Source organism: Rhinatrema bivittatum, chromosome 6, assembly GCF_901001135.1.
Source record: "Rhinatrema bivittatum chromosome 6, aRhiBiv1.1, whole genome shotgun sequence".
NCBI lineage: Eukaryota > Metazoa > Chordata > Amphibia > Gymnophiona > Rhinatrematidae > Rhinatrema > Rhinatrema bivittatum.
Window position 1 is genome coordinate 193,742,718 of NC_042620.1, and position 22,243 is coordinate 193,764,960.

The 22,243-nt window shown below is 45.7% G+C and overlaps 1 protein-coding gene across 3 annotated transcripts in view; it reads left to right on the forward strand.

The window, feature by feature from the left end:
• FASTKD2 (FAST kinase domains 2) overlaps positions 1 to 22,243 on the forward strand; it is a 120,003-nt gene that overhangs the window by 93,550 nt on the left and 4,210 nt on the right. For 2 of the 3 annotated variants that reach the window (XM_029606345.1, XM_029606346.1), the window contains 3 exons: positions 1,356 to 1,443; positions 2,064 to 2,102; positions 10,057 to 10,171. In XM_029606345.1, the coding sequence (XP_029462205.1) occupies positions 1,356 to 1,443; positions 2,064 to 2,102; positions 10,057 to 10,171 (242 nt within the window). The remainder of the gene's footprint in view (positions 1 to 1,355; positions 1,444 to 2,063; positions 2,103 to 10,056; positions 10,172 to 22,243) is intronic. The other variant, XM_029606347.1, reaches the window with a different exon arrangement.

A 22,243-nucleotide genomic window follows, 5' to 3' on the forward strand; every position in this document is an offset into this window, starting at 1 on the left:
TCCTGGGTAGGGTTGCAATTTGTCTCCTTTGGAGATCTGTAAAGCAGTGACATAGTTGTCTTTGCATAATCGTTATCGCCTGGATGTCAGAGCTGAAGAGGAGGCTTCCTACGCCTTGGCAGTGTTGCAAGGGGTTGGGGCAGCATCCAGCCCGCTGAGGGAGTAGCTTAGGTAAATCATACTGGTCTGACTGGATGAAGAGGAAGATGAAATTATGTCTTACCTGATAATTTCCTTTCCTTTAATACAGTCAGACCAGCCGTCCTATACTGCTGTTGTCTTTAGGAGGGGAAGGTTTATACCCACTGTGCCATGCAGGGGAATTCCCTTGCAAGTAATCAAGTGGAATGAAGATCAGAATATATAATTTTTTTTGAAAAAATATTGTAACAATAACTTATCAACTGGAAACGAGCTGTTTAAAGATGCAGCAAATTTCTGAGAGACAGTGATTAAAACATGTGTTTGTGTCAAGAATCAAGATACCAGTTTGGTGGAAGGTTGATATGAGCTGTTTCGTGATTCGATGTTAAACCACTGCATTAACACATTCGGTTAGAAGAAAGTATTCCCCTGATGCAACCTTTAAATTAGGCGAAACAAAGATCTTTGTTGAAAAGACCGCATTGGCCTATTTGTAATTTTGCGGTATAGAAGTAATTGTTAAATAAATAAAAAAGATTGTTACTAAAATAAACAAATATTACTCTTAGGATCAGAAAAATATCATCACATTTAAACCTTTCCATTATTTACATATGTAACTATAGTGGTATTGGATTTAACAAATGTAATCTGAGATGGTATTATATTTAGGTAGATAATAGTTTTTTTATTGAATGGATGAATGAGTAGTGTATTGAGCTCATTGTGTTTATGGTGTTTGTAGCAGCTTGATAATAGAATAAGTGTTGATATTGTAGGTTTTTAATGTTTGATATGTATATGATTTGTTGACATTTTGTAATCTTTTGTATATTTAACAACAAATTTATGATACTGATGGAGATACTCATATGTATTTGTATAAGAATTTGTGGTTACCTATACATTGAAGGTTAGTTCATATTTCTGAATGAGTGTATGTGTGTTATTTCTGCTTCCCTGTCCTTCTGAAAGTCTGCTGGTTTTTTAACACAGCACCTTCTCCTCCTCCCTGCATTCTCCACCAAAAATGTTAATTGATTGCTTAAGAAGACCAATTAACACTGTGCTCCGTGCAGTATTAGACAAACTATTCTGAAAACAGCAGCATTGTAACTGTGCAGATTGGTCTGGGAAGGGGACTGGGAGGGTGTTTGTATGTGCAGGATTTGTACAGTACAGTATGTCATTCACATATATTTTACTTTAAGAGTTTCAAATTAACATGGATAGAAACAGAAGAAAAGTGTTTCCAGTAGATGCCACCGAAGCCCCTGCCACTGCTGTTGATGGCCAGAGGTACTTTTCTTTTTCTTTATTTGTTTTTTAACCTTCCCAATTCATCTCGGCTGTTGACATTTTATTCTCTCCTACTTTCATTAGCCGCCTTTATTGATCTATTCACATACAACCATTTTGACCATCTCCATCAGAAGTCTCTTACCCAAAGAAGGACCTAATATGTAGCGGGAATGCAAAGATTTAAGAGCCTGCAGCATGCCCAGTAACTGCATTTGGGTTGGTTCTGAGTGGGAAATCTCTCCTGATACTTTAACTCAGCAGTATCCATGCTGCATGAAACCATATGCCCTTACAGTACTAAACCTCTGTAGGATGCCCCATCTAGCTACTACCAAACCATGTCCTTATTGCTGTAATTCTTCCCATAGAATTGCTTTAAGTAAAATTAATTAATAGTAAAAATATTTCAGTGAGCAGGTTCTAAGTTTTAGCCATATGTATTATTTTGATTGCCTTTTTTTAAATAATTTAAATTTTATTGAAATTGTACAGTCAAGAATAAACAGTCAGATATCAACAGACGTGTACTGAGTTTGCTTGCTTTTTTTTAACCACTTCTTTTGTTTTCTTCTTCATTTCTTCCATCAACTTCCTTAATGTCATTCTTGAAATCGAAGTTTCTCCATGGACAAACAGGATGAAAACCAGGCATACAGGTAAGATGACATCATACAGTTTGACTTGAACATGCTCGCTCAGAGAGAGAGTCTTTCTGAACATTTGTGGCAGTTCCTGCACATCAGCCTTATGCAAGTCTCCTTTTTTTATTTCTTTATTTATTTTTATTCCTCTTTTTGGCACTTCAAAACAGATTACATTCAGGTGATTTGCCCAGGATCACAAGGATTGACATTCTTTCAATCTATTATGCTGCAAAGCAGAATTTCAGCACATCAATTTCAAATGACACTGTCTTTATAATATTCTACAAAAGATCAAGGAAGTTTCAGCTCTTCTTCCAGCTGATTTTCAGGGCAAATTTAAATCACATCTTAAGAATTCAGATGAATTTTGCAAACACCTGATAAAAGTCTGTCTATGACAGTTTTGATATGTCGTTCAGATTCTTGAGCTTAACCATAGGTGCATGGAGACTAGCTTGGTTGAGAGCTTTGGGATTAAGAGAGAGGATGCACATAAGCTAGCTGATGTTCCCTCATGGGACACTGTTTATTTGGAGATAAGGTTAAAGAGATGGAGAATCTCATAAAGGAGCATTGTATGAGTTTGCACATTTTTACACAGCTACCCAGACCCAATATCTTCTCAGAGGAGATACCAGTCTCATCCATATAGGAAGCACTTTTACTATACTTGCAGGTATTACACTCCATATCCATACCAAAGACAGTATTTTAAGAACCTTCAACTGCAACAGCAACAACAAATGCAAGGTTGGGCCTGTACCAAATAGAGGCCTTAGCCCAAACCTGCACAACAGCCGCCTCAAAAACCAACTGAAGGGGAGGGTCATGTGATGCACTAGACTGAGCAGCAGCACGTTGTGAGGTCTTCCACCAGGCTATTTCATTTATCATTATTTTTAGACTATTTCTGGATGCTAAATATGGTGACTGCTCTCAAATCCACCCCTAAGCACTCTATTGCAAAGATGTGGACAGATAAACTTGTTAAGACATCAAAATTGGACAATACTCTAAATTTGAAGGCCTCCAGGGAAGTCCCACTGAATGTTTGCATTCGGAGGGGGAGTAGGATTCTATCCCGGACTTACCTACTGAATCTCCAGAGACTCTCCGACAGCTATTCAAAACTCTTTCTGATAGTCTGTCGAGCACTATTGATTCCAAACTTAAAATTGTGGTAGGCAAGGTGGCTCAGTTTCTCCTTGGTAAAAGAACAAGAGAAGCAGCTTGATAATGTGAAGCTTCAGATAAGTGATTTGGAGGATAGCTTTGTTAACTATGGTTGCCAGATTGACATGATGGAAAAAAAGCTTTCTTTACTGATGATCGCTAAGAAGATCTGGAAAATAGAAGCGAAGAAATAATTTATGTATTGTTGGCTCCCTGAATGGGTTGAAGGCTCTGATGCAGCCAAATTTCTTTTAACATGACTGCCCTCTCTTCTGGACCTTTCTACCAAAAAAGGGCAAATTAAAGTGGATCAAGCACATCATGCTTTGGCAGCAGGTCGGGGAAAGAGACCCAGAGCTATGATCTTTTGCCTGCATAATTTTGGAGATAAACGGAGAGTTTTGGTTGCTGCATGGAAGAAGGGTACTCTTATGTATGGAGACGCTAAAGGATTTCTTTTTCAAGATTTCTCGCAGAAAAAGAGACAGTTTTTCAGAAGATAAACGACAGCTGTGAGAGAGGAGTGCAATATGCAAATTTGTACTCTCCTGATATGCTAAATATTTTACAGGAGGATAATTGTGGCTGGAAAGAAATAGTATGGCTGCATAAAGTTTCTGTGCCCTATGCTTTTCTTTCATTCGCAAGATTTCTTTGAATTGGTGGCTGGTGGGGCCCCATTATTGGTGACTGACTTTGTGGCTTTTGCAGAACTGGTATTGCATTACAGTGGTGTTCTGGCCCTCACATGGATTTTTTCTTACATTACTTTTTCAATGGTTGAGAACTAGTTTGATTTTCTTGGTGTTTTTTTGTTTTGTTATTGGATATCGATTGCAGCATTTTTGGCTTTGTGACTTTGTTGCATGGCTAGTGTCTTCGATTATATTGCTACATTGTTTGAGGGAATGGATATTCACCTTTATTCCCTCTCTCCAAGATCGCTGTTTGCTACAGCAGAACTCAGCCTCTGTGGTGACTTTAGCAGAATCTTGCGCTAGATGGCGACGTCTCCAGCTTGTTAATTGTATTGTTCCTTTTATGTTTTCCTTTTTTTTGCAATACCTTCTGTGCAGTGATTATTTAAAACCAGGGCTTTATTTACTGTTTTTCTATTTTATTTGTTTCTTCTATCTGCACTTTCTTAATAATTTTCTGTAGAAATCCCGAGCCTGTTGGGGTAGTTAGCTCAGCCTGGCAAAATTGGGAGGGTGGGAAAGGTGGGTAGTTGAGGGCGAGTGTGTACAGTTGCCATATATGTTTAAGCTGGGCCATAAGCATTTCTCCTAGGACAAGCAGGATGTTAGTCCTCACACATGGGTGACATCATTGGATGGAGCCTGGCACGGAAAACTTATGTCAAAGTTTCTGGAACTTTGACTAGGCACTGATATGTGTGCCTGAGTTTGAAACCAACATGGAGACTGTGATTGACCCAGAATCCTCTGCTGCCTTGGCCTGCTTGCAGTTCTGGCCATGTGAACCTTAAATGCCCTATTGACCCTAATTTGGAGAAATTCCAGGAGACATCTCGACAGCCACTGGAGCTGTCCAAAACTTGTGATGGATGGTCATGGGGTCACAATGAGCAGAGGGAAAAGATCGGAATCTCAGGCTAATATTCCAACTATAGTAGCACCTGACCAAACAGCTTAGGTCTTGGAGATCTCTGAGTTTGAAAAAATTGACAGGACAAAGGACTAACGGAAGATTGATGTGAACATCAGGCAAGTGGGCCTCAATTTGGTAAGGGGATCAAGATAATACAGGTCTAATTCATTGTGTTTTAACATGAGAAACTATAAGAACATAAGAACATAAGAAAATGCCATACTGGGTCAGACCAAGGGTCCATCAAGCCCAGCATCCTGTTTCCAACAGTGGCCAATCCAGGCCATAAGAACCTGGCAAGTACCCAAAAACTAAGTCCATTCCATGTAACCATTGCTAATGGCAGTGGCTATTCTCTAAGTGAACTTAATAGCAGGTAATGGACTTCTCCTCCAAGAACTTATCCAATCCTTTTTTAAACACAGCTATACTAACTGCACTAACCACATTCACTGGCAACAAATTCCAGAGTTTAATTGTGCGTTGAGTAAAAAAGAACTTTCTCCGATTAGTTTTAAATGTGCCCCATGCTAACTTCATGGAGTGCCCCCTAGTCTTTCTACTATCCGAAAGAGTAAATAACCAATTCACATCTACCCGTTCTAGACCTCTCATGATTTTAAACACCTCTATCGTATCCCCCTCAGTCGTCTCTTCTCCAAGCTGAAAAGTCCTAACCTTTTTAGTCTTTCTTCATAGGGGAGTTGTTCCATTCCCCTTATCATTTTGGTAGCCCTTCTCTGTACCTTCTCCATCGCAATTATATCTTTTTTGAGATGCGGCGACCAGAATTGTACACAGTATTCAAGGTGCGCTCTCACCATGGAGCGATACAGAGGCATTATGACATCCTCCGTTTTATTCATCATTCCCTTTCTAATAATTCCCAACATTCTGTTTGCTTTTTTGACTGCCGCAGCACACTGCACCGACGATTTCAGTGTGTTATCCACTATGACACCTAGATCTCTTTCTTGGGTTGTAGCACCTAATATGGAACCCAACATTGTGTAATTATAGCACCTATGTACGTGATACTCCCATAGGTTCATGCAATTTAGGGATTGAGAATGTCTTCTATCTATAAAAAGAAGACTCCGCTGATGTACAGGGAGAGAGACAGAGAGTAGTGCTTCTCATGAACATCTGGCCAGAGAAGACCTTCCCTTCTGTTCCTTCCAAAGCTACCTGTATTGCTTATTAATATACAATTAAAAAAATTGATATGGTTCTCCACAATTTTGGTGTGGTATCCTTGTGTCCGTGGAGAAGCACCTTAAGCGTGATTTGACACTTAACAACACACAGAGCATGCCCTAATTCACACGTCCATACAGGGTCCCTCTTCAGTCTCTTTTTCCACGGAGCCTTTTGTATCATGGTTTCTGAGCTCGTATTTCTAAAAAATAAATAAAGCCTTCTTGACTTTGTTACTGCAATGTATTTCTTTGAATTTGTTTTATGCTTTTGTAAACCATTGTAATGTAACTACAAACGATGGTATATAAAATCTTTTAAATAAATAAATACGTTGGAAAACTTTCACAGATTCCTTCGGTGTATTTCACGTTTTTTCTCGATAGCAGTCCCTCTTCAGTTCCCTCTCGCTTCCAGTCAGGTTTTTCATTGGTACGATAAGTTTCCTTTTGCTTCATTCCCCATGGTGGCGGTGCCTATGTGCCCACCGGCTTCAGTTGCCAGCTGCCTCCGCTGTCATTTTTTTCTCCCTTTTCAGTTCGCCTCATCTGTTTTTGTCAATGCCCTCAGTGCCCAAGGACCATGTCCATCATGGATCCACACGGTGTGCATCATCTACCTCGGGGCATTGTGCAACATTCGGGGATGCTGTTTGTGCGACCAGATAACCCTGAAAGGACATCGCTCTCAACTCGACAAAATGGAGAAGCTCTTTGGGGCGAGAAAGTCCGAGCCATCGACTTCGGCATCAGTGGCATTGACGCTGAAGGACCATGGAGCTGCACCAATGGACACCGAGCCATCAACGTCGGTGGGCCGTCAGTTCCATTGATGCTGTCGGCGGATAGAATATGCCCATCAGTCTCTTCCAGGTAGAGGACATCAGGTTCGTCATCTTCAACATTGGCACTGGGGAAAAACTGGGCCGAGCACCGAAGGAAGCCAAGGAAGCATCGGCACTGGTCGCCCACAATGCCAGGCTTGGGTTTGCGCTAGCTCTTACTGCAGTGCCCTCTGAAGTGAACTCGTGGTGAGGAGTGCCTATCCTCCATCATGGGTTCTTGTGGCCTGGTTTTGGCCTCTGTTGGAAACAGAATGCTGGGCTTGATGGACCCTTGGTCTGACCCAGCATGGCAATTTCTTATGTTCTTATGTCCATCGATGCCGGGGGGTCCCCAACCGTCTCCGCCAATCCAGGTGGCAGTCACTGGATCCATCTTGAAGTTCCAAGGAAGATCTGACCACCCCTCCTACCTCTCAGTCTGTTTTGGCATTGGCAACTTTTAAGAAGGAGTTGGAATGCAGAGTCCAGCTGGCGATCAAATGAGTGCTGCGGGGCATTGAGTTGGTGGCACTGAAAGTATCTGTGCCCGGGCTCTCCCTGTTGGAGCATCTTAATGTGCTCATGGGTGTGTTACCAACCCAGCTGGTGTCAGTTCCCAGGGAACTATCGATGCCCAGCAGGGCACTGATGCTTCTCCTAACCGATGCGCTGGTTGTCATAGATTCCAAGGAGGAGGAAGCCCTGTCTGTGCAAGTGAAAGGCCCATGGCCTGTAGTCCCCTGTCCAGCTTTGCTGGGTCCAGTGCTGGTAATATCAGTGCCTAGACCTCTGGATGAAGACCGAGCACCTAAGATCCTATCCCCTGTGGATTATAACGAGGATGAGGCGCCTTATGACTCCTGGGGAGATGACACTATGGAATCCTCCTCGGAGAACTTGAAAGGTCTCCCTTCAGAATCTTCTCCTCCAGAGGAGCAAAGTGTTGTCTTCCCTGAGGACCTGACCTTGGCTGGATTTGTGCGTGCGATGGCGGAGGCCATTCCATTTCAGTTAATGACAGAGGAAGATGCCCGGCATAAAATTTTGGAGATCCTCCAGTTTGTGGAGGCTCCTAAAGAGATCGTGGCAGTCCCGGTGCACAAGATCTTTAAGGAGTTGCTGTTGAAGATTTGGGGGCACCCTCTCACGGTTCCTCATTTAACAAGAAGGCGGATGGGGTTTACCTCGTTCAACAGGCTACTGGATTCGACGGGTGTCAGCTGGCACACTATTCGGTAGTGGTCGAATCCCCTCTCAAGAAGGCCAAGTGCTCTCGGACTCTTGCTTTTTTGTCCCCCAGGAAGAGAGCACAGAGCACTGGACACCCTTGGGAGGAAAGTTTTGCAGGGGGCTATTTGGTCTTCAGGTCGTAGTTTTGTGAAACACTGTTTTTAGATGACTCTCACAGAGATAGAGCCTTTGATCAAATGGTGCTGAAAAATCTCTACAAAAAGTTTCAACTTTCCACTTGCATCCAGGTTGAACATTCCTCATAACAAAACCAAAAAGCTATTCATGCATCCCTCGGCTCGTGTAGCTGATTTTCATCCTGCTTATCCACAGAGAAAATAGTTGTTTACCCCTGACAGGTGTTCCTCTTAGACAGCAGGACAAATCAGCTTCACAATCCCTCCCACTTCCCCTGAGAATTGAAATTCTACTTGTGAAATGGAGGCTCAAGCAGGTCTGGTGCATAAGAATGCCTGTGCATGTTCAGAAAAATGCTTTATGAGCTCTGAGAGAGGATGCCTGTCGAATGATGTCATCCCACTTGTGTGGCTGATTTGTCCTATCTACAGAGAGCATCTGTTACACATAGGTAGCTTTGCTTTCTCTGTCTGGTTGAAGGATTAGCATGGAAGCTGCCTTATAGAATGCAGTGCTATCTCATGACATCAGATGTCACCCTGATAGCAGATAGCTGTTATCTTTTCCTCTCCTCACCTGGGCCCAAGCACATAACCTACTTATGGGGGAATTCTGCGCTCAGTATTAAAACATTCTACAAAATTTATAATACATTGTGTGAAAGTACACAGCATTATCACTATCTTTTGTGTAAAAATTCATCAGGTTCAAATGCAATATGGAAAAAGTTATTACCCAAAGATGCAAAATTTTGTAATTTTTAATATAAAATTATTCCAGGCATATTGTAAAAATACATCATGAAGCTCAGTCCCTCATCCCCTCAAGGCTTCATCCTTCCCTAGCTTTCTCTTCACGATCCAAGATGAACCCCTCCCATATTTCTCTTCCTATTCCCCAAGGCTAATCACCCCCCCTCCCCCCCAAGCTTTCTCTCTACCTTCTCCGCCCAGGCTCAAACCTTCCCAGCTGTCTCTGCTTCCACACCAGGCTCAATTCTTCCCCTCCCCCTAGCAATGGAGTAAATTCTGTTCAAGTAGGGAGGCCCAAGGAAAAAAGGGGTCCACTTGCAGCCATATTAGATCAGAGATGAACCCCCCCCCCCCCCAACTATGTAGCCCCCTTCCAAAACTGTCATTTGGAGGCCTTTAATTTTAAACTTATGACACTGCCTCCAGCTCTTCATTTCCCCATCCCAGACTCAATCCCCCCCCCCCCCAGCTCATTTTTTCTTCCTCCTACCCCTTCACAGGCTCAAGCTCAAGTGCTCCCTCGTGCAGCCTGGTGACATAGGACATTGCAGGAGCAGCTACTTTCATCTTACCTGCACAGACAGAGGCTTTTTATTTCAACCTGTGTGGATTGATGCTGTCTCCTCCTTCAGCTTTGTGGGCCAATGCACTTAGTACTGCCTCCCCCTCCTTCCAGCTACATGGACTAGTGCTATCAGTTGCTCTTCTCCTGTGTGAGCTGATACTTGTGCTGCTTCTTAGTTCCCAGTCAGATTCTGCACAGGGAGGCAATTCTTCGCAAATGTTATATTGCTCCAAATTCCTCCTGGTGTAATAATCTCTCTACATTGGTCTCCAACCTGGGCTTCCTGCCAAGACACAGAGGTGGCCTTCTTCACGCTCTCCTCTCTGAGTCATGTGCAAAAAAAACCCACAAGAAGTGAAATTCTGGCCAGCTGTTGGGAAGTGGGTTTCAACAGGCAATTAATATAAATTCAGCTTTCAAAGAACTATCCTTTTAGCAAGTGCCTATCTGAAACATTTTTTCTTTTCTTGGTTGCAGAGTGGCTGTGCTATGCTGTCCTGCATCTTCTTTCTGTTTTGGTACAGTGCACCCCAGAGGTAAACTGGCAATGAAGATGCGGCATCTAGAAGTACTGGGATATCATGTGATCCTGGTAAGATTCTTATACCAAATGTCGCTCACTTCAAGTCAGAAACATTGGTCTGTTGTCTTCATAATTATAGTAATATGATAAATGAATGTTAAATCCATCGTTGGATCTGTGTGATTTCAAGCAAGTCATGTTCCATGTGTAACTTTACTACTGATCCTGATGAGGCGCAAGTCTTGAGATTTTGGGCCAGAGGGATCCTAATACCAGGGAGGGTGCAGTTTTTTTTATGGAAGCTGATGTAATAAGACCTGCGCTGAAATCCGCTCTGATCTTTTTGCACAGACTTTTTGGGCGTACCCAGCAAAAACCAGCGGAAGTGCGGGATTTAATAACAACGTATGCTAATTAGATACACGCATAAAATCCATACACAGCAAACATACATGCCATAATGCATGCTAATGGCCCTATGTAGTAAAATGCACAGATATCCGTACATCGGCATGTGAACACCTGTGATTTATTCTCTGGGCAAAAGCCTTTCTTTAAAAAAAAAAAAAAGATTTCCTAGCGTGTAGCAGATGGGCTCAGGACCAACGGGTATAGTGTACTCCTGTTAGCAGTTGGAGACGGATCAGATTTCAATCTGATGTCAGCTCCTAGTACATATACCCCTGCAGGAAGTGCAGCTCTTCAGTATTTTCCGTCTCCATAGCAGTTAGGGACTATCTGCACGCTCTCGCAGCGTTTGAACCAAATCCAAAGAAGAAAACCAAAATTAAAGGGGAAAACCTACCTGAAGACGAGCCCCGCTCTCCTGCGGTGATAACCTCGGGTCCCTCCCCCAGTTGAGATTCCCAAGGTGATTTCCGTGGTCCCTCGGAGGTGAGCCTTGGTCCAGCGGCCGAATCGCGGCGAGGACCTAGCCCCCGATCCTCGGGCACGGCTGAGAGACAGCGGGTGCACCCCTCGAGCACGGCGGTGAAGGTATTGGCCCTCTCCCCCCCCGCAGCCGGAGACCGCCGGGAACAAAACCGGGAAGCGCCGAAGACAAGGTAAGGTGGAAATCTGCTGTTTGAATCCGGTGTCCGAGGATCGAGGAGGAGCACAGGTCACCGATCGGAACCAGTGCCACCGGGTTGATCCACCCTAGCAGGGCCAGGCCCCGGCTATTTCCAAGGGTCTGCCCACGTGGAGACCCTCTGAGGAGGTCGCCATATTACCCGCATGCTTGCCGTCGCCATCTTGGCCCTATTCGCCGCGCCGCCCGCCGTTCGATCCGAGCGCACAAATCAAGCTAAGCGCACAAAAATCCTTGTGCGCATAAACTTATGAGCACATAAAACCTTGCGCGCATAAGTTGCACGCACAGAGCCGGGCGCATATCTACGGCTAGGCGCATATCTGCGCACACATCTCAGGCGCACTGGAGCGCACAAGAGCTTACTTGTCCACAGACATGGCACCTCCAGAAACCGGAATTAAAGCTCAAGGCCTCTGCCCTGCATGCCACATCAGAGCCGCACAGAGCGAGGAGGCCGACGCCCTGTGCGCACACTGTGAAGAGGCCCTGGGAGATCCAGGGCAGGGCCAGTCCCAGGGCCCAGTGCTAGCTCCTCAGGGGGTACCCCGGACCTAGCAGACCCCAGTGGGTCCCCCCCACAGACGGGGACCCCCAGAGAACTTGCGCCCCTCAACTTAGACCCAGTGTCGATATCTTGGGTGGAGTTATTCAAGGGGATTCACGCCTTTGTCAAGATGCAAACTGCACCTCTGACTGATCAGCCACATGCTCCACCAGAGGACCCTCATGCCCCAGGACCCTCGAGGCCTAGGCACAGGCTCCCACCACCCAGAAGCCCTACCTACGGGGACACGGATTTCTCCGAAGAGGAAGTTGAGCCCCTGGAGGAGGGGGAACTTCCCTCTGGGACAGAGCCACACCGAACCATGAGACGCTTCTTCACAAAGGACGAGCTCCCGGACCTCGTATCCCAATGCCTAACGGAACTCGCTATCCCGGGCCAAGGCACCTCGGGGGAACCTAGAACGAACTCCCTGCTGGAGGACCTTCGCCAGACGTCTCGCCATTTTCCTCTCTTACAGGCGGCACAACAGCTAATTGACCTGGAATGGAATGCCCCGGAGTCCACATTAAAAGGGGGATGAGCCTTGTCGGCCATGTACCCCCTGGACCCAGCGACCAAGGAGCATCTGGCATGCCCTAGAGTGGACGCCATAGTCTGCGCGGTCGCCAAGCACACAACCATCCCAGTGGAGGGAGGAGCGGCGCTCAAGGATGCACATGACCGGCACCTGGACGCCATCCTAAAACAGTAATTTGAAGTTGCAGCCATGTCACTGCAGATTGTGGCCTGCTGCACCGTGGTGACACGTGCCTGCCTATCACAAGCCAGGAACAACACTCCGGGAGAAGACATGGAACCAGCAGTATCATTCCTCACTGACGCTGCCTCCGATCTAGTGCGCACAGCAGCCAGAGGAGTGTCGTCCGCAGTGGCGGCCAGGAGACAACTCTGGCTTCAAAATTGGTCGGCTGACGCCTCTTCCAAGATGCGCCTCATGAGGATGCCCTTCAAAGGATCCCTCCTGTTCAGCAGCGAACTATAGAAACTGGCCAACAAATGGGGTGACTCCCCATTACCACGCCTGCTGGAAGACAGGACGAAGAGAAACCAGCGTCCCTTCCACAGGTCCGCCAGGGGCAGAAGCTCGCAGCGCTTCAACCCCTACAAGAGCAACTATCAAGCACCCCGCCCTACAGGCAGGAACCAGTCCTTTCGGACCAAGCACAACCAAAGGGGAGCCAGCTCGGGGTCAGGCCCCAGCCACGCCCCACAATGAGAATCAGCCGACCCATCCAAGGGAAGAAGCCATAGGGGGCAGACTAGCCCTATTCTACCGCAGATGGGTCAAGATAACTTCGGACAAGTGGATCCTAGCCATCATCCGGGAGGGGTACTACTTGGATTTCCTTCGAACCCCTCCAGACAGGTTCGTGGAATCCCCCTGCCATGACCTCCTCAAGAGGGCGGCAGTGGAAGTTACTCAATCCAGACTTCTGGCCCTCGAGGCCATAACCCCGGTGCCTACACAGGAAAGACAACGACAAACCTTTTCCGTAGGAAAAAAATCAGCAGAACCAGGGGTCACGATTTGAAGCTCCAGGGAGGAAGATTCAGAACCAATGTCAGGAAGTATTTCTTCACGGAGAGGGTGGTGGATGCCTGGAATGCCCTTCCGGAGGATGTGGTGAAGACCAGAACTGTGAAGGACTTCAAAGAGGCGTGGGATAAACACTGTGGATCCATAAAGTCAAGAGGCCACCAATGAAGAGTGGGTGACTCGCCAGAATGATGGCTACTGCCTGGAGACAATACCCTTATTCAATAAACATATACATGCTTACTGTGACTCCAACATCGCTCTAAGCTTCAACAGCAAGAGGAAACGTGGAAAAAAGGATTTGCACTCACAAAGAGGGGAGTAGCTGGCTTGTTACGGCGGTTACTACCCCAAACCAAATAAGCCTGATACTTCACTTTCGATGCATATACAGCATAGTTCTCTGCTTCAACGGCAGGGGAGAAGAAAAAACTGATACTTCACACATCCAGCAGAGCTCTGTGCTTCAACGCCATGGGAGAAAGGCTGATACATCACGCATTTCCAGCATAGCTCTCTGCTTCAACAGCAGGGGAAAAGAAAAACTGATGCTTCACGCATATCCAGCATAGCTTCAACGGCAGGGGAGAAGAAAAAAGGATTCGCACTCACAAAGCGGGGAGTAGCTGGCTTGTTACGGCGGTTACTACCCAAACCAAATGTGCCTGATACTTCACTTTCGATGCATATCCAGCATGGCTCTCTGCTTCAACGGCATGGGAGAAGACTGATACATCACACATTTCCAGCATAGCTCTCTGCTTCAACGGCAGGGGAGAAGAAAAACTGATACTTCACGCATATCCAGCATAGCTCTCTGCTTCAACGGCAGGAGAGAAGAAAAACTGATACTTCACGCATATCCAGCATAGCTCTCTGCTTTAATGGCAGGGGAGAAGAAAAACAACCAATAAGGGCTGTATAACATAGTCTGGGTAAAACAAATAAGCATGGGTGTAGCTTGCTTATTGCGGTGGTTACTACCCCTAACTAATCAAGCTAGATATTTCACTTGGATGCAGCTCCATCACTGCTCTCTACGTTAATGGTGGGGGTGGAAGGGAAATAGAACCAAGAGCTAAGAGAAACAGATAAGTATGAGAGAAAAAATGTGTGAAGCTTGCTGGGCAGACTGGATGGGCCGTTTGGTCTTCTTCTGCCGTCATTTCTATGTTTCTATGAATACTGGATATTACTCCATCTATTTTATTTATTTATTTATTTATTTCGAAGTTTTTTATATACCGCGGCACATTAATAACATCACCTCGGTTCACAATCAACAGTAAATCAGCAACAAGCTTTACAATCGAAAAGAGAAAAAACTCGTGAGTACATAATAAATCAATTAAGAACAAATTTAAAGACATAGTTAAGCACTAATCAAATTAACTTAAAGATAATCATTATCTATTGAAAATAATAATAATATAATCCCAAATGATCTATTGGAGAAGCAGTACAAGTAATAGGTATTTCAGAAAATGGAAAAGATCATTGTGAGTATGCTTGTTCGAACAGCCAAGTTTTGAGGTTCTGCTTGAATTTTTTATGGCAGGGTTCAAGACTCAGGTCAGTGGGCATTTTGTTCCAGATATTGGTTCCCGCACCCAAGAAAGAGGGTACATTCAGGCCTAACCTGGACCTCAAGTCGGTCAACCGCCACCCTAAGGATCCCCCGCTTCCGCATGGAAACCCTACGCGCAATACAACCAGGAGAGTTCCTCACATCCCTGGATCTTTCGGAGGCCTACTTACACATCCCAATTCATCAGGAGCACCAGCGCTACCTACGCTTCAAGGTCCTGGATCGTCACTATCAGTTCCGGGCACTACGCTTCGGGTTAGCCACAGCACCCCGGTCATTCACCAAGGTAATAGTAGTGGTGGCGGCAACACTGAGGAAGGAAGGAATCCTCGTTCACCCTTACCTTACCGATGTGAAGGCTTGTCCGATGTGTCGGTATATAAAATTTAATAAACCATTAAACCATTACCTAGATGATTGGCTGATCAGGGCAAAGTCACCGGAGGAAAGCCACCAAGCGACCAGCAGAGTGATAACACTGCTGGAAAGCCTAGGATGGGTGGTCAACACAAACAAAAGCTCCCTACAGCCCTCACAGTCGCTGGAATACCTAGGAGTCCGATTCGACACCAAGGAAGACAAGGTCAGCTTGACCCCCACAAGGAGATCAAAACTGCGGAACCGACTGCAGACCTTGCTGGGCGTTCCTCGTCCCACAACATGGGACTACCTGCAAGTCCTCGGGCTGATGGCATCCACATTGGAAGTGGTGCCATGGGCGCGAGCCCACATGAGGCCCCTACAACGCTCACGTCTATCGCGGTGGAGCTCACAGACCCAGAACTACACCGTACGTCTACCACTCCCGGGCAGAATCCGGACCCAGCTACGGTGGTGGCTGCAGACCAGCCACATGAGCTGGGGATCAAGACTATCGTCCCCAACCTGGACCCTGCTCACCACAGATGCCAGTCTACACAGATGGGGAGCACACTGCGAAGAGTTAACCACCCAAGGACGGTGGAACGCAGAAGAGGTGGGATGGAACATCAACCGCCTAGAAGCGCGGGCAGTCAGACTAGCCTGCCTGCGGTTCGCCCACAGACTCTGAGATAAAGTGGTCAGGGTGATGTCAGGCAACACCACAACTGTGGCCTACATCAACTGACAGGGCGGAACCAGAAGCCAACAGGTGTCCCTGGAAATAGACCTCCTGATGGCGTGGGCGGAAGCAAATCTCCAGGAGATCTCCGCCGTCCACATCACCGGGAAAGACAACATCACGGCAGACTTCCTCAGCAGGGAAAGTCTAAACCCAGGAGAATGGAAGCTGTCGTCCACAGCCTTCAAGATGATAGTGAATCGGTGGGGGTCCCCAGACATGGACCTTCTAGCAAGCAGATCCAACGCTCAAGTACCCAGATACCTCAGCCGCAGGCGGGATCCGCAGTCCCAGGGGATCGATGCCCTGGTACAGACCTGGCCACCGGGGACCCTGCTATATGCCTTCCCGCCGTAGCCCTTGCTGGGAGCAATCATACACAAGATACAGCGACACAGGGGTCTAGTTCTTCTGGTGGCTCCAGATTGGCCAAGAAGACCCTGGTATGCAGACATGAGAAGACTACTGGCAGGGAATCCACTACCCCTGCCCCCACACAGAGCCCTACTACAACAAGGTCCGATCCTTCACGAGGACCCAGCTCAATTCTCTCTTACGGTCTGGCCATTGAGAGGGCCCACCTGAGAAAGAGCGGATACTCGGGGACGGTAATAGATACTCTCCTCAGAGCACGCAAGTTCTCCACATCTCTAACATACATAAGGATCTGGAGAGTTTTTGAGGCCTGGTGCGAAGACCACAACGTCAAGCCACACTCCTCCAATGTCCCCGTCATCCTGGAATTCTTACAGAATGAACTACAGAAGGGTCTGTCCCTCAACTCCATCAAGGTACAAATGGCAGCATTGTCATGCAACGGCTCCGGGAGCGAGAGCAACAGTATAGCCTCGCACCCAGATGTATCACGCTTCTGAAAGGAGTCAAACACATCCGCCCACCACTAAAGTGGCCAGTACCTCTATGGAACCTCAACCTCGTCTTGGAGTTCCTAGCGGGATCCACCTTCAGACCCCTCCAAGGCCTGTCTCTCCGCCTGTTAACCTTAAAGACAGTGTTCTTGCTGGCCGTGTGTTCAGCCCGCCGCATCTCGGAACTACAAGCACTGTCCTGCCGTGAGCCGTTCTTCAGACTCACCCCGGGATCCATCCAACTACGCACGGTGCCCTCCTTCCTTCCCAAAGTGGTCTCCCACTTCCACCTTAACCAAACCATCTCACTACCAACGATGGATGGCTTGAAGAATTCTGAAGAAGCCCATAGTCTACGCCACCTCAACATCGGCAGACTCCTATCCAGATACCTGGAAATGGCAGAACCAGTACGAAAGACAAACCACCTTTTCATCCTTCACAGCGGAAAGAGGCAAGGAGAAGCGGCCTCACGGGCAACCATTGTCTGCTGGATCAAAGAAGTCATCAAGGCGGCCTACGTAGAAGCTGGAAAACCTCCACCTCTACAGGTCAAGGCCTATTCTACCAGAGCCCAGGCGGTATCCTGGGCAGAAACTAGAATGTTGTCACCTGCCGAGATCTGCAGGGCGGCAACGTGGTCCTCCATCCGTACCTTCTCCAGATTCTACCGTCTGGATGTGCAGGCTCAGGAGGACACGGCATTTGCAAGGGCAATTCTAAGTGGACCACTGGCAGCCTCCCACCCAGTTCAGGAGTAGCTTTTATACATCCCATTGGTCCTGAGTCCATCTGCTACACGCTAGGAAATGGAGAAATTACTTACCTGATAATTTCTTTTTCCTTAGTGTAGACAGATGGACTCAGCATCCCACCCTTGGCTGCCATTATACATGGTTTTTTGTCAATGAATCAAGGGTAAGCCATGTTTTCATCTACTTAGGGCATCCACCCTGCCGGGTGTCGATGCTTTCCGGTTGAGTACACTGGCGGTCTCCAGCTATAGTCAATCAACCAGTTCAAGTTAATCAAGTTAATCATGTTTTAAACGTTCTAACAAGTTATGAAGTTATTTAAGTTAATCATATTATTAAGTTAATCAATCAGTCAGTCACACATATATCCACAAGGCTTTTCAAGGAGAATACTGAAGAGCTGCACTTCCTGCAGGGGTATATGTACTAGGAGCTGACGTCAGTTTGAAATCTGATCCGTCTCCAACTGGTAACAGGAGTACACTATACCCGTTGGTCCTGAGTCCATCTGTCTACACTAAGGAAAACGAAATTATCAGGTAAGTAATTTCTCCAATAAATTAGTGGTCCAGAAGTTGATGTGAAGGTGGTTAGAGCAATATCTAACCCCTTCATGATCAGACTCTGACCGCCATCGAGAGCATGGAATGCAGATCGGCGATTCTGCTTCATTGAAAAGCTTCCTTCTCACTACCCGTTACGTCCATCGTTTGGCTGACCCGCAAAGGCATTAAAAAAAAAAAAAAAACGGTCTTCACGGCAGCGCTTTCACTTACCTCCTGCCCTAAAAACCCTCCCAGGCGCTAAAAACCCACATTGAAAAACCTAGCCTGATCTCCCTGCTAGCATGGCTCCCTGCATTGCCTGCAAATAATCACCTCCTTTGTATGCCATTAGCATGCACTCGCGCAGGAAAACCGCGAGTCTAAGCGTGTTTGTACGCGCTTTTTTTCTCGCATATAAAACCCTTATTTACATACCTGTACAGGGCTTTGCGAAGGAAAATGCACATAAAAACACACGGTAGCTTCAGCGCACATCTTATTACATCGGCCCTTTAGAGAGGCAATCTGAACCTATAGATATATCTGCCACTGTAAGAGGGGCACTTTCAAGTCAGGGTAGGTTTTGTGGAGGGGCAGTATACAAGGGTCTACAGACCTTTGCGCCCAAATCAAACCAATGTAACACCGCTCCCCCCCCCCTAAAAAAAACAACCCCACCCTGAGTTGAAAGTGCCCCTCTTTCAATGGGGGAGATATAGAGTGTCAGTTTGCCTCTCTAAAAGTTTCTCCCCCCCCCCCCCCACAATGGTAACTTGTGAGCATGCACATAAAGGCTCCAGCATACGCATGGTAGGTATATTTTAAATGTGTACTTGCACGCACAACACACAATATAAAATTGAGCATATTTTTGTTCGAGTGCCGAATATGCTTGTTTATGGGCTCACGCGCGCTCTTTTTAAAATTTACCTGAGTCTTTATAATTGCAAATGAAAACAATGGCACGCTACAGTATTCACTAAACTTAACTTTTAAGGCTTCAGTTATCTAAATTTAGGACTATTGTATAAAGGTTTGGGGCATAAATTCACAACCTGTTGCACGCTTTTAAAGTATAATTATCTGTTCTTTTTAAAAATAGCCGATAGGTTTATCTGGCTAACTTCAGGACTGCTTTATGTCCAGAATAGCTGGATAATTTATACGATTAACCTAATCTCCCAGAAACACTCCCAGAATGTGCATACATTATCTGGCTAAATTTTAGCTGGATGATGAGATATCCAGCTAAAGTTTAGCCAGATAAGTGCTCAGAATATTCAAAAGTTGTCATTTAGCCAGATAACTTGTGAGTTTTCCAGCTAAATGCCTCTGAATATGGACCTCTTTACTTTTAAAGGCACCAGTGATCTCATAAATTTAGGATTATCATATAAAACCTTTGGGTATAAATCCATAGCCTATATGCACATTTAAAGTATAATCAACAGTCTTTCATAATTTTTTTTTTTTTTTACTAAAGTTTTGCAAATAAAATAATTTGTGAACGTTTAGTATTCCTTTTCAGTATAGGTTATCCAGCTAATTGTAGTTATAGAGCATTCCTGAAGTTAGCCAGATAAACTTATCTATCTTTTAGATAGCTGGCTATATTCAGTAGAGAGCTGTACCACTGAATATCCCTCCAAAGTTATCTGGATAACTTTGCAGTCCAGCCAGTAACTGAATATGGACCTCTGTTTGAATGCTGTAGTGTCCCATAGTAACCTAGTTATGCTATAGCCTCCATTGATAAGCAGGCATGAATCAGCCATTATGCATTTGTGACATCTGTTGGTGCTGACACAGACCAGCTCTCAGAGCTCAGTAAAAAGCTTTTATTGAGCATGTCTAGGAGTTTCTGCATGTTTGTGCTGCCGGGTCTCTCTTCATCTGAGCTACCACACAGACATGTTCCAGTCAGTCTCTTTAAGATTTGTTTGGGCCTTTCTTGACATCATTCTGCCTCATTTCAATTTTTTGCTATTGCCTTAGCAGCCTCTCAACAGTTCTTTTCAGTTAAAAAAAAAAAAAAAAAAATCCAAGAAGACTGAGGTTAGCAGTTTCAAGGCTTACATTTGTGGGTGCTAATGTTTATTACAGATATGCATTCTGTTTGCTGTCACTGCCTGGACCTGGATCATGATATATCTAATTGCTACAGTTGTAGTAGGATATTTCCGAGAGAATATCAGTACCATACCTGCAAAATGGAGGCTCTGCAGCAGACGCAGCCAGGCAAGAGCCAGAAGTCATAGGGCATGATAGAGCAGCAGAGCTGTTCCTCTTCACAGAGTGAATTGTTGACAGAATCTCAATGCAGGAAATTGAGACAAGATTTTTTTCTCCTTTTTTTCCCACTAATCTAGGAACACTGAACCCCACTCTCACCCAGACACCGGCTGTGGCCAGAAGGAAGATGCCAAAGAGGTGTGGGTATCCCCTTCGGTGCTGTTTCTCCCAGCACTGGAAATGATGGCACTGTAATCTCAGGGCCCCACCAGAGCGGAGCTGTCTTCAACCCCACAATAGGAGGTTGCCTCCTTGGCACAGATGTGAAGTCATTCATGGTGCGGAAGATTCTTATTGCGTCAAGCCATCCTGTTTTATCCAGATCCAGTATGGACCAAGGAACCATCTGTTTCATCAAAACCAAGCAACTCAGTGCATTTGCACACGAGTCCTGCTAAGGTGCAAAAAAATGGTTTCACCAGCAACTCAAACCATGTCTGCTGCCAGCCAGCAAGAGATGTTGATGCTACAATGCAGAGTTCCTCTGAGCCAGCCACTTCTACAGTTAAAACTGTAGCCCCAAGTTCGTGTTCTGCACTTTTGGTGTCTGCAACCCTTAGCATGAGCCAATCTGGGTTTCTGGAGAGGATGTCTCTCCTCCAACTCCAGGGCATAGGGTCCCTCAGCCTATGGGAACCCAGATATCAGAGCTATTGAAAAAATTCTTTGCCTCCTGAAAACCGGAGAGAGAAGTTGGAGCCTATTTTGTCACAGATGGAGGAAATCTTCCCACATAGTGGGGCTGTTCAAAGTCTCCCAGTGGTTCAGATTTCATCCCCAGGGGGTTCCTGAGGTTTTAAATTCACCTCCAGATAAGTCCCTTCATGGATTAGAAGGAGAGGTGTTATCAATTCATTCTGAGTTCCTGCCAGATATTTTCTTCTTGAACCAGTGGAGGTCCCCTTCGCATAGTCTTTATCGTCTTCATGGTCATGGCTTGTTCTCATTCTCCTCTGGAAGATTTCTGCTACTTATGTTTTTTGGATAAGATGGTGACGACACATAGTCCATCAGTATTAGGAAGAAGGAAGATGATTAAGAAAAATTTAATAAATTAAACTAAGATCTGAGAAGCAGATGTCTTTAGCTTTCTTCAATTTTCAATGGACTATGTGTCCATTCCAGTGCAACTTCTCAGCAACCAGCAAATATGGTTCTGGCAGACATTGACATGCCTTCTGGTTGCCCGAAAGCTTGACTTAAAACATAGGATACAGGCCTCCCCAGGTTTTGTGGTAGTTCAGCTACTGCACCACTTAATGTTGGTGGAGTCAGTGTTGAAGTGTGCAAAGTGCACTTGGGATGCACTATGAACATGCCTCCTACAAAGAATTCAAAGGTATTGGATATGTAGGGAAAAAAGGTCTTCCAGGGATAGATGTTTAGCTTTCGCTTCATGGCTTATCAGCTATACATGGTGAAGTATTTGTATGAATGTGTGCAAAAGCTGAAACCTTTGATGGAATTGATAGACAATGGACAGGTGGAGCTCCATCATGCAGTGGAAGACACAAAAGAATGTGAGAAGCATTTGATCTGTGCATGTACATAGCTTTTAACACCATGGCCCAGGCCTCTGCTGCATTGTAGCTTGTATGTTCACATGGTTGCGAATGAGAGAGATGACCATCTGGCAGCCGTACCATGTACAGGATACAATTTGTTTGGCAGCAAGATGAAAGAGATGGTGGCTTTAAAGAGCATCAAACCATCCTACAGTTATCTGTGGTGGTGGGGATGAGTTATCCCTAATCAGACAACAGTATTTCTCCTACAAACATCTGTTCTTCCGAAG